The 17,711-nt window shown below is 41.9% G+C and overlaps 1 protein-coding gene across 1 annotated transcript in view; it reads right to left on the bottom strand.

The window, feature by feature from the left end:
• Nucleotides 1-908: 908 nt before the first annotated feature.
• KIAA1210 overlaps nt 909-17,711 on the bottom strand; it is a gene marked incomplete at both ends in the record, with an annotated part of 60,171 nt that continues 43,368 nt past the window's right edge. Inside the window, 9 exons of the mRNA XM_082289764.1 lie at nt 909-1,081; nt 4,138-4,237; nt 4,732-4,880; nt 5,645-7,243; nt 8,017-8,119; nt 10,863-11,075; nt 12,541-12,606; nt 13,179-13,337; nt 15,754-15,883. Coding sequence (XP_082145890.1) covers nt 909-1,081; nt 4,138-4,237; nt 4,732-4,880; nt 5,645-7,243; nt 8,017-8,119; nt 10,863-11,075; nt 12,541-12,606; nt 13,179-13,337; nt 15,754-15,883 — 2,692 coding nt within the window. The remainder of the gene's footprint in view (nt 1,082-4,137; nt 4,238-4,731; nt 4,881-5,644; nt 7,244-8,016; nt 8,120-10,862; nt 11,076-12,540; nt 12,607-13,178; nt 13,338-15,753; nt 15,884-17,711) is intronic.

Here is a 17,711-nt window from a genome sequence, read left to right as displayed (position 1 = left end):
ATTGACTAAATATACATCCTTACGAACATGGAGAGTGGGATTTCTTGAAAACAAGATGCCACTTTCTAAGGAGCAAGTTCTCCCCCCAACACACTCTTTAAGAGGATTGGCTGAGGAACCTCACCAAAAAAATCACTATTTGCCATAATTAAAGAAAGGAGGGATTTTTTTAGTAGAATGTTTAAATTATCCCAGATTTCTAATGGTATAACAAAAAGCAGATTATATGCTACAGTATGGTGGTTTTCCAGTGCATGGGAGAGAATGGGTGTGTAGCTCTGGGCCATTCCAGTGGGTATCTGTGAGCAAAGCACGACCAACTGTACTGTGACTTTAAACCACACAAAAGCCAGAATCACTCCAACTCACGATGTGTTTACATCTTACAGCTGTCACGAAACAGATCCATTAACAATCTGGACCAAAGTCAGGCTGCCCATCACAGAGGACAAGAGAAAGAAGTGTGATGACATCAATGTCCATGACTCATGATGCGTCAGTGCCTAGCATTGTATCTATTTTATAGCATACATTAATTTCTTAGCTGAAAGCCAAACTGTACAAAATACTGTATGGTCTTTTTAAAAGAAACTTAAAAACATATTTTTCTAGAGAAACGTTTCAAAAGCCTGAAGCATGTCTTCTTATAATATCACCATCAGATGTGTAAGCATATAAAAATTAATCAAATCTTCCTAGTGTTTGGTAGTAGGAAATGCTCAGCTTCCTAATACATCAAATTAAGCCCACGATGGCATTTCTTCATTGTGTATTTACATACAACAGTCTGATCAGAACTTTTAAGGCTCTTATTTCTCATAAAAGAAAAAAAAGGTCACAGTAAAGAAGGGATTAAATGGAGTTAACACAGCTATTGGCAATGCAAAGAAGGATGCTCGTGTCATTTGCTATTGCACAATCTGGGGCATTTCACTCCATGCTTTGGCTTTTTTCTTGGCCAGGGACAGCCAGGGCGGTTCAGCAGGACTGCAGGGTGTCATTGGCAGATTAGAGGAGTGCCTTGCTTCCTTTTCAACAGCAGGAACCACAGATGCTTCCTGAGAAATACGTCCAGCTTTACCTGGCAACGAGAAGATACACATCACTCATCAGAAGGCTAGAGAGTTAAAAACTCAATTTCTGCCAATAATATTTTCTTCTCTCTAAAGAAACTGTTTTACACCCCAAAATGCTTGTGACTCACCAATAAGTCAAAGGAATTGTTAATTGGCTATTGCTGGCACTCTCTGGTCCAGCTACAGCAATGGTGAGGAACAGCTATTGCAACAGGAAAATAGATACTAAACAGTGAGTAATGTGTCCATTAAAAAATCTTTTCCTCAGTCCAAACAGCAAGTGTCTAAGCCCATATAAATGAAGGACATTTTTCAAAATTCTTCAAGCATGTGAATACTGTAGTCCCAGTTATTTCTCTAATTCATATTCTTGGTTACTATATTTCTTAATTTTTCAAACACTTGATTTCTATTAAAGGGCACAGCAAGGAGTTCCACAGGCTAATTCTGCTCTGCGAGTGCAGGAAAATCTAGGAATAAGATCCCTGAGTATGCAGGAAAACAGAAACAAAATAGCTGCAGGATAAGGATCACCCCAGGCTTGCTGTGGAGTAAAGTTTATGTTTTCCAATACTGAGAATACTTAAAGCTTTTTTTTAGTTTTCACTGCCAACACAAATACTGCTCCAGCAATATTATTAAATATTAGGTAGGAATCAAACCAGTGCTTTATGTACTTTCACTTGTAAGCTGTGATGGTGAGATTCTGATGGTACTAGGTGTTCCTCTTGATGCAGTCTAACAGACTCCTGTCATACTCACAAAGGATGTAGGAATACAGATAATGCTTCTTTTATGGCTTTGAGTTCCTACTTAGAAAAGTACTACTCCATTCATCTTGTTTGAAATTTTTCAAAATTAATGGCTAAGCCATGTTAAGTACAAGAAGCTTGATCTTGCTTGCACTGAAATCAATGGAAAATATCCATCAGCTCCATCATTCACTCTCCTGAGCAGAGCTAAAGTAGTTCCCTACTTTCACTCAGGAGGTCTCTGGTCTTTTAGAAGTTCTGGCTGGTTGGTAATTCTTGCAGGAGGCAAACTGTCCTTAGGAATACTGGAGGAAGTATACTGTCCATTAAACAGGCTGCAGCTCTACATACACAGGAAATTTTCAGAAGTATCTAAGATGAGGTAGGAATTCACGTATTACTGAAATTTTGATTTTTAAAATTAATTTCCACATTTTAGGAGAGAACCTTCTTCATAATAAGCACAACAATCCAAATAAATATCTCCTCTGGGTATTAACTCTACATCCCTTCCACCACCAGCACTTTCAACGAGACAAAGTCCTGACTGGGCTACTGGGACCCAAATCAAGGAAGAGGTGAGTTTACATTTGGGATTCCAAATTTCCTACTCATATGTAGACAGTGCTGAACATTTCCTAAACAATAGGGCCTGGCTTTCTGAGCAGCAGAAGAGCAGTGTTTTCCTTAAACACCAGCACTAGTCAGAGCTTTTTGTGATGCTCAAGTCGTGGGACACCAGAATATGCCTATAAATGCTACCTCTGGAGGCGAAGAAACAGTCATTGGGTGTCAGGAAACTTCCCCAGTTATGGGGAAGAGGTAATACACAAAAACTTGTAATTCTGCTGCAAGCACCACAAAGACTGCAAGTTCTAGTCAGTGAGTAGCAGAGTGGTTTGTGAAGTTCTGAATTTTGACCAAAGGCTGCCGAGCTTCCAAGGTTAGGATGATGCAACATATAGAAATCAGCCTTTCAAAGGAAGACCTCATCTGAGCAAAAATCTTGGCCTGTTTATGTTTCATCTCTCACTTTGCACCTAAAACCATGAGACATGCAACAGAATCCTTTTTAAAAGTTATGGTATTTTAATCACACACAGATACACAAAGTTAGCTGCAACTGACATCAGAGCCTCTGTGTTGGTGCAAACATACTGAGCCAGCCACCTACTATAGTAAGGGAGAAAGCTAATTTTGTAGAACCTGTAAATTCAGAAATGGTTAACAGCTCTAGCAATAACTACTACAGGGAACAGCACAGCGGTACTCCCAAATACCTCTTGTACAACAACTCTGGGCATTGCTGGACTGCACAGGGAAAGGGGCCAGGTGCATGGGTTCTCTCTAGACAGCATCTCTTACTGTGTCAGCTACAGGAATCTGCAATGGAAAAGCCACAGCTCTGGCACAGTGGCGCATTTCTTACCTACTTAGGCAGTATCTGCCATCAATAGCTTTCAGTCAGCACAATATGCTTTTACAGCTGAAGGACTGGCTTATCTGTATCTAGCTGGAGCGTGTCTCTGAGGTTTGGCACCACACTGAGTAAGCAGGGAGGGATAAGATGCAGCCCAGCAGAAGCCTTGGGAGAGATAATGTGAGTCACTAAGTCTGAGTCACACTCTTCCCCTGCATCTTTAATATAGAGAAACACAGCTAAGTGTTCAGAAGAGGGGCCATCCAGCCTCTGTGTTCACCTGAGGGTGAAACTGACTCTACCTAAATTATTCTTGATACGTGTTTATCTATTCAACACATGTGGCCATGGAAACTGCACACTCTCCATATGCAAGCCATGCTCTTCTGCACCTCACTGCTCTTATTGTTAGAAAGTACTTCCTAACATCTAAGCTAAACATCCCCTGGTGCATTTTAAGTTCATGCCGACCATAAAGACTAGTCTTGTCCTCTGCAGAAAATTTAGTTGTCTTTTCTAGACTAAACAACCCCACTCCTATCAGTATTTCCTGGCTGACTGGAGATTTAGAAGACCTGACCTTTTTTGCTGCTCTCTTCTGGACACTCTCCAACTTCAACTGCTATTCTTTAGTTTTGACCTTGGCCAGTAATAAATCACCAAACTGTTTATATGCCATTTCGTGAACTGGCAGTGGAGATAAGAGTTCCTCACTTGCTTTCTCTGCTGAGTGAACAAGCCATTATGTTACCTCATACACACACCGTAGTCTGAATAGGCCTTACATAAAGTGTGCTGATTATAAAAATGGTGGTTTTCGTCCCCATCACCTGCCACCCACACCACTTACTGGTGCAAACTGTAGCCACTATGTAAAGAAAAAGAATACCTGCTGCTGCAGACACACCAGTCTTCATTTGTGTTTTCTTGTCCTGAGAGCTGGAAGGCATATTCTTCTTCAGTGTGTTCTCACTAATGCAGAACTCTTGCTACAGCATGAGGAGAGAAGAAAAGAATGCAACTAACTACCAGCCATGGGCACTCATAAAGCTCCCCCTGGCAACCTCTCAAACCTGGCTGTGGAAATGCAGCAAAAGCCAGGCAAGGATGGCTGGGAACATCCTGTGGGAGGGAGGGAGAAGGCAGTGAGGAACCTAATGCAACCCAAAGCAACTCTTGGGCTACATAAATATGCTCTGGGCAATAAGGGAAAGTTCTGAGAAAGTTCAGGTTTGAGCAGTGCAAAGGAACGTATAGGATGATCCAGCTCTGAAACTAATCCCTGTGACAGTGTAGTCACTGGCATTTGCACACTTGCATCAGTTGTCTGTCTCAGTGTTTTAGAGGTCAGGCCTGCAAAGCTCTCCTTGTGCTCACAACACACCTCCCTTGAGGACAATCTTGAACAGTTTGCAAAGTACCCAGGTGACCTGTGAATCCTGGGGCAGGATTCACACCCATGCAATATTACTTGGTAGTCTACCTCCTCTTGTTCCACTTTGGTCAAAGCTTTGTCTTCATCTTTATGTTCTTTGGCAAGAGGATGGTCCTGGAAACCCTTTTGTTTTAGCTTTGCCATGGAGACCCAGGCTGGTTCAGAAGAAGTAGTTTCCAAATAAGGAGAGACTTTTTCTACAAAAGAAGCATGTTTGAAGTAAAGAAGGGATTTAGGTCAAGTCAGCCTAAAGCTAGTGCTCCACGTTTTAAATCCTTCAGCATCTGTAATACCCTTTGAACATGGTGGAGATAAAATTACCTTTCCTGATGATTTTGTCCTTGGCAGTAACTGTTTTTTTCTGTTTATTCTAGAGTTTTTTGACCCAGCTCTGCTTCTGCCTAAGTCAATGGCAGAGGTCCCACTGAGATCATTGTGAACCGGATTTTGCCTTTGAAACAACATCCTTCCACTGCAGATTAAATGAGTACAATAATCACGATTTTTTCATGTAGGCAGTAAAATACAGGCTGCCTTGTCACTTTTTAAATATTTTAAATTAAGTCATTGTTAAAAAAAAATAATCACACCCAATTCAACTCCTAGTTAAGGTTTGAGCAGCTGCAGTCTGAATTTTTAACTATAAAACTGCAGCAAGTTTTAAAAAGCTGTGTTAAAACTCCAACTATATGCACAAATACCTCATGGCAGAAATGTTTAAGAGGCCCTTAAGCTATTATTCTGTTGTTATTCTTACTGGAACACACCCTTCATCAAGATAAACCAAGAATTCTCTTGACTGGCCAAATCATCAAGCCAATTAAATTATAATGCTGATGAACTCAAGGCTGAACTTGGTCCTCAGTCAAGAGGATTTTTTTTTTTTTTGTGCCGCTCTGCCAAGGCTCTTTACATGACCACTGTTTTCTACAATGTTTGGATACAAATACAGCATAAATACCTGAAGGTTTATGACCATTTTGCTTCTTTGCCACTTCTTCTGATCTTGCCTTAGGAGGATTTTTGTCCTCTTGGAGATCTGGTTTTTTAACAACTGATTTTGTGCTGACAGGAAGGCTTGGAGATGGCTTCCCAGTGTCCATCAATTTCTGATCTTCCTTGACTGAAGCAAAAGAAGCAATTGGAAAAGCTGAGGGAATCAGCTTTGGAGGCTCTACACAACTTTCATTCTGGTATTTTAGTAAAGATGATGTTCTTCTTAGTCTGACCCCAAACGGGCTCTCCAAGTTCTGTGTTTCATGGTCAGCCCACTCCATAAAAGAATTCAAATGCAGATCTCTGTCCTTACAATCTCGATCAAATCTATCTGAGCTGGTTTTTGCTGATTCCTGCAAAACTGCATCAAAACGTGTGTGCTCTTTTGTCATTCCTTCAAAGAACTCTGGTCTTATGGGGGATGTTGGAGAACTTTTGGAATAGGAATCTTCCTTCGAATTTGAACCCCCTGAGAGAGATCTTTGCCATGCTGGTGCAATGGTAAATCTGACTGGTTTAGCAGAAGCAGTCTTCAGTGGACTTTTTACATTTTCATCTGATGATCGACTGCCTTCTGCTGTTCTTCTGTGAGAAGCTGTACTGCCTATCTGGTACTCCTTACTGTCAGCATCAGAAGATATATTACTCTTCAAGCCAGACAGACTTGAAGAGGCAAGACACCCAATGGAAAGTTTTTCAGAAATGTATGATGTGTTGGCATGTTGACTGCCTTGGTTAACCTTTGAAACAGGAACAGTTTCTGCTTTAAAACATACTTCCAATTTACTGCAAGGTACCACACAAACTGCTTTTGAGACAGATGCAGCAGTGTCTATTTTTTTTTCTACATTGTCCTTGAATAACTGAAATTCCATAATTTCACAAGTTCCTTTGTCATTTTTTGCTACTGAACTCTTTTCAGGCCTCAAAACAGCCACTGTCTTGATGTCAGAACAAGACTCTGAGTCAGCTACTGCAACCTGTGGAGTTCTCAGTGCAGTATCTGAGACAGCACGGTTGGAATGATTCTCAGTAGTACCAAAGCAGAGTTCCTCTTTGCCAGTAAACAGTGGATCCCCCTTTTCCTGGGCTTTAATATTTGGATCCACAGAATTTACTGAGGAAGTCTGTGCAACATCTGGCAATATATCCCTGCCCACTGTTTCCACACCACTGCTGAACAAGTCGACTGCTGGTATGTCTGGAGACACAACTGCTTCTCCTTCAAGTTGTTGCAATTCTGGAAGTGCAGGTACTTCAGCACTGGTACTTTGCTGAAGTACTTTCAATTCATTAGCAGACTCAGCTGCAGAGTACGACACTTTTGCTCTGTGGTGTTCTTCCAGGTTCACTGGAGAAGGCTCAGGCCTCAGAAGGAGTGTGGCTGCTTTATAGCGATGGTCCACATCAGGAAGGCACCCATTCTCTTGCAGCAAAGCACAGGGGTCTTCTGCCACAAGTGTGGAATTGTAAGAGTCATGGGCAGCATCAGTGGGAGTTTCTATACCTGGTATCTCCTTAAAACCACCTCCCTTTGCACAATGTCCCATCTGGGCTGATAATCCTGTATTAAACAGAGGAGAAGAGTGGGTACTTAAAGGTTACAATTCAAACACCATCTGTATGACTAAGTCATTCCAGGTAGTGCAGTCCTTTAACACGAATGCCCCATGTCTGGGCACTGCTGACTGATAAATAAGCCTGTTCAGAGCCTATTTAGAAATGGGCTGTCCAGGTGAGAGACTAAAAAAGTTTTAGTTTGAACATACCTAATCCAGGGAATGACTGAAAGTTACTGTCTGTTTCAGGTGTACCACATTAGTTGCTGTTTAGCTGTTTCCTGCACACACCCTTAGTTGTAAGACTACTAGCCAGATTTCCCTAGACATTTCTTCATGTGTATGCCTAGAAAAGCCGTCTAAAATGACCTGGAAAATTCTCTCTTGGTAAGTAGCAAAGGAAGATCCAGTGAACACAAGCCAATCAAAGTCACCCGGCATACATAACATATAATGCCAAGGTTAAGGTTTTTCTGAGTGTTTAGGAACTCAGCTTCACATTCACTGAGGTCCAGCCAGCTGTGTAGGACAGGTACTTCTGAACATGGTGCTTTCACCTCATGTTTTTCTTAATGCTGCCCTCAAAGTTCACCACTTCAGCATTACTTTATTGAGAGTACTTGACTTTTCATCACAACAGCTTAGCAGCCAGGATTGGTTTTATGTTATAGAACCAAAAGATGCCTAGTTTGAAGGGACTTAAAATTCAAACAGGTCCTGTCAGTGTTATGCAGAAGAGTTCAAGCACCCAAAATAGCAAAACCTATGGCTTCATTACCTTCCCAGTCACTTTTGTGTTTGTCACTCTCAAGTAATTCTGTTGAATTTCTCTTCCTTTCTGGAGTTGCAGGAAGACATGCTTCATTTTCCAGCTGTTCTACCTAAAGAAGTGAAGATGTTTTAATTAAAGAATCATGCACAAAAATTGTACTTTATACACATGCATTTTTACAAATATTCAAATCATAAACACAAAACCTCCACTGTTGGGGTCCCTCCCCCGCTGTGTAGCCCTGGGAGAGGGGCCCTGAGGGCACAGACACGGGGTTCCCCTGCCCCTGCTCAGCCTCGTTCCCATTGGTTGGTTTGTGTTCCCCTGCGCGGGCAGAAGGACCCTTGGTCCCGTGACTGGAGCAGTTCCTCGGCAGAGCCCCGGCCATGCGGCTGGAGAAATAAACATCTCTGAAACAGCTATCAAGAATCTGTCTGTCCATATATATTTCCTTTCCACGGGACTCCTGGTTTGATATATGCATGTTGCAGTATCCCCACTGCAACATAATGGTGGGGAACTGCGAGCAGAACGATCCCCGATCCCTAAGCGACTGATTTGTGTGAGTAAACCCTGGAAACTTTGGATTCCTCTTCTTGGTTTTTGCTTTGCTATTCCACATCTAAACTATGGAGGAATGGTGGGAAGACTCTTGGCTTTCAGAGCCACATATGGACATTTATCTCAAACTTAAAATGATTCTTAAACAACGATTTGTAAATTTTAGCTTGATTCAAGCACAGAAAGAACTGAAACACTTCCTGGCATGGTTGTTTAAGAACTTTTTCTATGTTTCTTGGGATTTAATTCTTACCAAGGGCTTTTGGAAAACCGTTTGGACACAGTTAATATTGGAGTCAAAATATATGCCGATGGAAGAATACTTTCGTTAATATTATTTAATTACCGAGACTGTTGAGCAATGTCAGCTGTGTCTTGGTGAAGCAAAGCCTGCCTCAGGGACCGTGCGGCCCAGGCCACGTGCACCGAGCGCTCTGCGAGCAGCAGCGAGGCAGTTCCCGCGTGCGGGCGGAGCCAAGCGAGCTGCAGTGTCGGTGGCGGAGCGAGGCGCGGCGGGAGCGGCGGGACCCGGCGGTGCCCACACGGCCCCACACAGCGCGTGGTGGAGCGAGCCCCGGGAACGCCCGACCGAGAGGGGCGGCGGCTGGCGGCGATGGCGGTAGAACGGAGCTGCGCCCAGCCGAGACGCGCGCTGGAGCAGGGCATGGGGGGGTCGTCGCTCGGGGGCCCGGCCGAGACGTGGGTACAGCGCCTGGCATCGGCAGCGAAGCTGCGACCAGAGGAGGCGACGCACGGAGAACTGAGCGGCGCGGCCCGGCCCGGCCCGCGCAGCCCCGAACGCGACCCCGGGAAGAGCGCGCAGGCACCAGCAGCCCCGACAATTCCAACACGGGAGCGACCGAAAGAGAGAGCAAAGACGCAGCGAGACAGAAAACAGCAGCCACTCGGAAAAAGGAAAAGATCATAGTAACTAAGATCTTAGGGATAGTAAAATGGTATAATGTTCAGCAAAAGTATGGTTTTATAACAAGGTGTGACAACCAGCAAGACATATTCGTGCATAGAACTGCTATTAAAAAGAATAACCCTGAAAAATGCATCCCAAGCTTGGGAGATGGAGAGGTAGTGGAATTCAAAATTGTGCTAGGGAGAAAAGGGTTACAAGCATCGCAGGTCACTGGGCCTGATGGTGTTCCTGTAAAAGGCAGTATATATGCAAAAAATCGCAGTCATGTTAGACAATATCTCCATTGTAAGCCCCCCCTACAGTCTCCCTTTCCTAATCCCACCTTTCCCTTTTACCCTATGTCCTATTACCCCCAGTGTATTCCTAATCTGTTTTTTCATCCATGGTTTCCCTCACAAAACCATGCTTTTGCCAATTGTTTTCCCAAAAATCCCTTTCCAATGCCGAGTGGGGGATGAAAAGGGGGAGGGAAGAAGTTAAACCCTCTCCTGCCTCAGTTTCCCCACAAAGCATGCTCAGAGAGTTCTGTCTCCCTTCTGTCAGCCCTAAGATGTTCCACAGAATCTGATTGGACATTTAAAGACTCAGGAGGGTGGCTTGTTTTGTCTTGAAACTGTTCTTGTTATGTTTATCCAGTTGTTTTCATTCTCCTTTTATTAAAATAAAACGGGTGAGCTGTTGGGGGTCTCCTCTCCCCGCTGTGTAGCCCTGGCAGAGGGGCCCTGAGGGCACAGACACGGGGTTCCCCTGCCCCTGCTCAGCCTCGTTCCCATTGGTTGGTTTGTGTTCCCTGCGCGGGCAGAAGGACCCTTGGTCCCGTGACTGGAGCAGTTCCTTGGCAGAGCCCCGGCCATGCGGCTGGAGAAATAAACATCTCTGAAACATCTATCAAGAATCTGTCTGTCCATATATATTTCCTTTCCACGGGACTCCTGGTTTGATATATGCATGTTGCAGTATCCCCACTGCAACACTTCACCCTGTAATTTACCAACACTGTGGCTATGTACTATTCCAGTTAAGAGCTAGACTTGTAAAAATAGACTTAGGCCTCTTTAAAACTGACATTTAGCTTTTCAAACACCAGGAGTACCTTTACAAATGAAGCATAACCCACAATTTTGGGCTAAATAATGAAAACAAAAAATTGCACTTTTCTTCAGTTTCCATGATATTGAAGTTTTCAGAGTCTTTTTTGGTTGGTTGGTGGTTGGTGCAAAAGAGGTGTTTTCCCTTCTTTCAATAGAAGAAGTAAAGAAAAGTGGATAGGAGAGAAAAAAAGAAATTAAAATATTTAAAATAATAATTAAAAACTCACACTCATTTCCTTCTGCTCAGTGATTCTTTTCTAGAAAACTCCTACCTGGAGGGGTAGCTGATGCTTGTTGGTAAAGCCTTTCTGTTTCCGAGGGTTGATGGCAATCCTGTGTCTGGCTGCTGAGGTGTCCAGGCAGCCAAGGGGGCTAGCAGGGATGGTAAAATCAACAGGAAGGAAGTTGCAGCCCTGTGAAATGGGGGTCCCCAGAGTGGCAGAGGATAAAGGACTGATGGGCCTGGAGGAAGCTCCAGAAGGTAGCTGTAAAACACAAATACAATTCTATATATATTTTGCTTTACTTCCCTACATCTCTGGAACAGTTCCTTTGTTAGCTCATTCCATTTCAGAAGCTTGAAATGGCTGGATTTTTGGACATAAATCCTCATTTTAAAATGCATACCTGAAGTCATCTCTGCATAGAGAATCCTCGATTCTGTGTGTTCAACTGTACACAACACAGAAGGAGAAATACCTGTCTCTGCTGCAGTAAGAGCCTCAGCTTGTCCCCAGCCCAGTTCTTATCCACAAACCCGTTTGCAGAATATGCACACACCAGCAGGAGACACTGCTGCCATTTGTATAGCTGCTTTTTCATCCCAGTAGTGTGACCCAGTGCAGAAATTCATTATTAAAAAGACACAGAAGCAGCACAGATGCTTACTCCTCATTATCTCTAAGAAAGCTGCCATAGCCACTTTTCTCTTACAATATCCACTTTCAGGAAAATCAAAGGCTTCTCAGTATACCAGAACCATCTTCCAGACAGTGATGTGGATCTCAGCCTTGCAGGAACTGAACAGCAGTAACCTTAGATTGTGCTATCAAAAGAAAGGGTTTACAGAAATGTTTGTAGAAAAGTCCCTAAACATGAAGTTTGAGTGGTTTTGCTACTGTTTTGAAATGCAGACCAAACTTTCTGGAACATTTGTAAAATGTCACAGACATGCCAAACAAGCTTCATTCATAAAGCTGGGTGACACACAGCCATTGCACTGTGCGTGGCATTCACAACTTAGTTTTGTTTAAGCTTAGGATATAACACAGCACTTCCAACATGTATGCTGATGAAGTTTTAAAGATCATGAAAATATCTTCACATCTGATCCACAAAAACGGTCACAGTACATCAAAAAATATGACCTCTGCAAATTTTTCCAATCTGGTCATTATCTGTGTTGTTCTGAGAGCAGAACCTGCTGCTTCTCATGGTCATTTATCATCCAAAGAAAACTGCAAATTAAAACACACCCTTTCCTGTGGAATACCTGGCATTAGGAAAGGTTGGTCCTGCAATCATTTCCCATGAGAAAAGAGATACAGGGCACTGCTCACAAGCCACAGCTGACAGGAAGGTGTAATTATTTGGTATTGAGGCCCTGGGACATGGAAGCAGAATTGACATGGAAGCAGAACTGAAGTGCTTTGCTTGGTCCAATTTTTTGTGTAACTTTATAGATTCACACTGTGTCACAGAGCTGCCTCTGTGCTGTTCACAAAAACCCCTTACCAGTAGATTTCTGCCTGTCTTATTATTTCTTATTCAAAACCCTGAGAGGTACATTTTAAGTATCATTAGCCACACTCTGGAATCTTAAAGAATTGTTTCCTAAGATACACCATATGCAGAATTAATTTTAAAAAATAAAATTACTGTACTGGCTTCATATAGACTCTACACATGATGTCTCAGGGAAGTTTATTAGCACGAAAAGGAGCTATTTACCTGTTCATCTTCACTGTCTGTCCCACCTAAACTCAAAGAGCTATGACGCTGAACAGGGTTGGAGGACTGTGGGATAAAATGAGGAAGAGGTTAAGTCAAGGGAAGTATCACACTGAACTATCTCGAGCTGGATATCCAGTGCTAATTATGAGAAAACACAAGAGGAAAAATAAAGGAAGGGTCACTGGGTCCCTGCCTTACACAGTAGGTTTAATTTCTTCATTGGCATCAAACATAAAGTAGGGGAGATTTCTTCTGCATTGAGATACGCCAAAAAGGTTGACCACAGGAGGCAATATATTTTATAAAGTTTTTTTGAGCTAATGTGTTAAAATCATCAGATTTACAAATTCTCACAAGTTCACTGAAGTCTAAAATCATGCATTTGCCAATGATAGAGGTCACAGTCCTGGTCTGCATAAAAGCATGGAAAATTGTACCCAGAAAGGGTATTTGTAGGGTCACTTTCTAGGTATACCTCAGAGTGACAAGTCCACAATCCACTTAGGTAATTTCTTCTGGCTCTAACTGATCTGTACCATCACATTTTATCACAAGCAAGCAAAAAGGTCTTCCCTCTCCAGGCAGATTTTATCTTTTCTGTATGGATGGTCACTAAGGTGACATGACAATTATACCTCATTTGGTGAAACTGTCAGAACTTCATGAAGGGTTGACATTTCAGGAGGGCTTCTAGGTAAACCATCATCTTCAGAAACAGCACCTGCATCTTCCAGTTTTTTCCCAGTTATAACAAGAGGAGGTGACCCAAGTCTGATGTTCTGCTGCAGCTGAAGCTGTGGTTGAAATTTAGACAACAGACTTTCAATTGTACAATTTAAAAGGGGATGTTCTGCACATTGTAACCCAGATGCTCCTATTAGATATGCAGAATCTTTTAGTTAAACAGAAAAAATTGAAGTAACAGACCATTTATAGAAAAGAGCCATTAATAAAATTTTATCTAGCGACATTCATCAAGGACCCATCATTAAAACTGGTGTTGGTATAAAATTAAAATCAAAATCAGTTTTATTCAGTAAGTTACCAAAGGAATACAGGAATTTCACAATTCCGGAAAGTTTACTACAGTTTAACTCAAATTAAAAACTTTCAAAATTCTAGATTTAATTCTTTAGTCACACAAATTTAAGTATTTAGTCACACGAAGTATTGCCAGTCAGCATTCCCAATCCCAGGTTTAAGTAGTCCCTTTCCCTCACAAAGCCCTTCCAAATCTGAGAGCTTGTTACAACCCTGTCCCATTTTTATACAATACCCTATTTTTATACAATACCAATTTAATTTCATTTCTGGTCCACCCTAACGAATTGCATATTAATTTTCCCCATCATCACATCCTGGTCGTGTCTACAGCAAGAATGGTAACAGCAGCCAAGAACAACTTTGTTTGTAAAGGAGTATGGGGATTCTTTTCCAGGATTGCAGAAAAGAATGCTCTGGCAGTCCCTGATCCTAGAAAAAATAAAGTCTGCAAACTCACAAGCAGCCAGATGTTCCCTCAAACTAAAAATGTTCAGATCTCAGGAACCACCATTACTAAAATTCTTGGCTTAAGTCTGTCAGCTGTGGCAAAGCTGGAATAGAAACAAGGTCTGAACACAAATTTTGTCCTTCAACTGAAAACATCTCAACAGAATATTCCCAAGATAAACATACAGACTTATTTTTTCTGTTTCTTTGCTTATTAAACCATACTTGGTAATTCTAAACCTAGTTTTGTGTTTTCCTGCAATCTATGCATTCATTTACACCTCTGTAAAATATATCTAAATAGCTGCAATTCTTATTCAGCGAGATTCATTTGCAATATAATTCCTATAGATCTAACTTGCACACAGGGTAGCACAATGTCCAGAACACTGGTCCCCCAGTTCAAACAGCTTTCTTTTGCAATTTATGGGCAATATATTGCAATACCGTGATATATGAGCAAGACAAGGCATACAACGTAAGTGTGCACCTAACGGGAAGTAAAAGACAGAAAGTCAATTTTGCTTCAGTCTCTTTTCAGAAATTCCTGTCTTAGATTTATTAAATTTATTACACGCAGACAGCAAAGTGCTGTGAGGGTAACTGAATTTGCATTCTGTCTTCTGTTGGTAGAAGTTAATTTACGTTGCTAAGAAAGTAACTGCTTTTATGAGTGCTTGGCTTTTATTCTGACAAGCTCACAGAAAAAACCTGTCTGCTATAGCTACAAAAATAGTGCTGGCAGTATTACATTACTATGCAGGATGATGGATGAGGAGAGGGCACAGTGGACTGCAAATAGCATGAAAAGAACTTTTTCCTCCCCAACAATGTTCTGTAATATACAAACATGATTTCTTCTGCTACTCCTCTTGTTATACAAAAAATAGCTTAGCCTATTTTGCAGTCTTAGAGAGGAACAAGTCCCTCTGTGCATCTTTTGTTACTTAACATGTAACTCAATTGTGTTTTGCAACATGAGTCTCACACTGAGCAGAGGAAGAATTTCAGTGACCTTTGGCTCCTTTATCAACCATTTGTATTCAGTCTCTGGAAAAACCTTAAACTTTTATCTGAGTGTTCCAAGCTGGGCAGTTAGTGAAATGCAATTAATATAACCAACAGTTCATAAGGGAGCTGTCAAGAAGGGTTCAGTATTGCCTTGGAAGAAGGAAATGACTCAGCAGAATACCGTATCTTTTGCTGGCAGAGATCAGAATAATAATCATATAAATAAAGCTGTCAGAGCACCCTGACATATCCATCATCCCACACATTTACACAGCCACTTGGACTACCATGTATAGTGAAAATGTCTGAGCCAGAACTGCCAAAAAGAGTAACACAAATAATATTTAAAGAATAACAGTGTAAGGGACACACTACCATATAATAAATGGCCTTAACCCAAAAGCAGTAGTTACGGAGTAAAGAATATAATTCCCATTGGAAGAGGACACGCTTAATAAGGAAAGTTTCCAAGAGTGCATTAACTGGATCCCCATCACGCACTATGAGACCTGGGCAAGGCTGAAAGCACCAGGACTGCTCAAAAATTCAGCTTCCAAGAGGCAGAATAGATCCAAAAGTAGCAAATTTGGCTTTGGACTCTTCAGTCAGCAAAATCCTAAGGCACACAGCAAAGGAATCAAGCAACAGAGTTTCCTGGGAGACAGCTGACACAAAGTAGCACTATTGATGAGGGGATGATGTTCTCACCTGCAAAGTTTTCACTCTTCCAGGTATGTTTTCCTGAGACAAGACGTCACCTGCCACATTTCCTGGTGAAGACTCAAAAATGAAGACGCTGTCATGGGACAAGGCTTTGTTTCCCATGCTACCCTTGGGCCTGGAAAGGAAGGAAGGACAAGTGCTCAGTGCAGTGGATACATTACCCACACCACCACAGCAGAAGGATGACAAAGAGGCCAGGGTGGGATGCATCATGCTTAACTTCAGATCTGTGCATGTTTAAGATAGTCACTGTTAGCTTCTTTTATACTCAGAAGGGAGGAGAAACACATTTTAGGATGCTGATCAAATGCAGATGTCCCTTTGCAGACATATTCAGCATCTGCATTGAACACACAGGTCAGTCTGTGGACTAGAGAGGGAGTCCAGGGTGATTAGGTATGATGTTAGGAGTTAGGTGGATGCAAACCACCCTGAGAAAGGTCTACAGTGCAGAAAGAGACAAGAGGAGTCCCTTGTCCTCCTTTGGTGGCAGTCTGCCTATTATGAGACATTCAGGATACAACTTTTGCAGCCTGGTGTGTCATAGCTGCCAAAGATGGTGGATCGTTTTTCCCTTCTTGCATAGGCAGAACATTTAATTTTGCTATATTAACAAACTTGATTCAAATCCTCTCATGTCCAGCAATAAAACCAGTTGTATTCACCTGTATCCTAAATATGATCAGATCCCAAGTGTATTAAAAAATGTAGATGGGACAAGTGTCCGTGGCTACAGTTACAGACCTATCCATGGCCAGGTTGAAGTACCTAGGTAAGACATTCCTGCTCTGTTTCTGTGCTCATTGGGTATTCAGCCCAGTGAAGCAATGAGTTCCCACAACAGCTGCTATCTGAGTTGCAATTAACTGAGATTGATTGGGCTTGGGCTATTAAGTTTTGCAGGGCAAATTTTGCACTTGAGTGGCACAACAAGGAAGGATCCAAATAATTTATTAGCCAAGTTCCACCAGCATAGGCAGGCACTATTTGTACATTACTTTGTCCAAAAGACAACAAGGATAGCCTCCACCAGGATTTCATCCTAGCCTTGGACTGCAAAACATCATAGAATATTCTCTGATTGTTGGCCATCAGACTATTAACAAATACAAATTACAAGGATTCCTTGGCTCAGATGCTGTGCAGGCAATGTTTTGCCTCTGAAAGTTTGACTCTGGGGAACGGAGAATGATTAGGAACACAACTCTGACAAGAAAAACTCAGTATGTCAAAGCTCTTCTGCAAGGAAATCAAATAGAAGAGGTCTCTGCTATTTGCCTAACCATAGATTCTCTCTTTATTTAGGAAAAAGCGCTGAAAGACTGTGAAAATTAAGTAAATACACCATGTAAAAAAACCCAAACAAATGACTCTTTTTCCTCCTCCATCTCCCTTCTTTACATCTCCAGACACACCTCCTCTAGCTGCTGGACTAACCCTTCTGTTGTCCCAAAGGTGTAGTCAGTCAGTCTACAGTTATACACAGTCTCACAGTAGGCCAAAATAAATTTTCTCTAAGTTTATCTTGTGTTGAAGGCAATCAGAGCTGTTTCTCTCACATCACAGGTCAGAGTTTGTGCTTCCCCCCATTATATGTCATGGTTAATGTCTGTGTTAGTCTACAGGACAAGAGTTCTACACACAAGCAAGGCATTTGCCTTATTTCATCATTAATGAAGTCATCCCATCCTTTTGTGTTTAATTTTATAGTCCTTTCCAGCATGAGAGGTAGTCCATATGGGCAAGACATAATTTTACTGCATTAGGAAAAACAGTCACGCAGCTTTTATTTACTGTAATGTATATTCACTATTAGTTGGCATATTTTATTTATTGAAAAGAATGCATGTGCATTAGGATGTATTTGCCTTTCTAACTGGGGAATTCTTTACCCATAAGAGCTGAGGTTTCCTTGTTCTTGAGACTGCCAGTACAAGGTCTCC

This window comes from Coloeus monedula, assembly GCF_965178545.1.
Source record: "Coloeus monedula genome assembly, chromosome: 12".
In the NCBI taxonomy this organism is placed as follows: Eukaryota; Metazoa; Chordata; class Aves; order Passeriformes; family Corvidae; genus Coloeus; species Coloeus monedula.
This window is presented reverse-complemented; position numbering and strand designations above follow the sequence as displayed.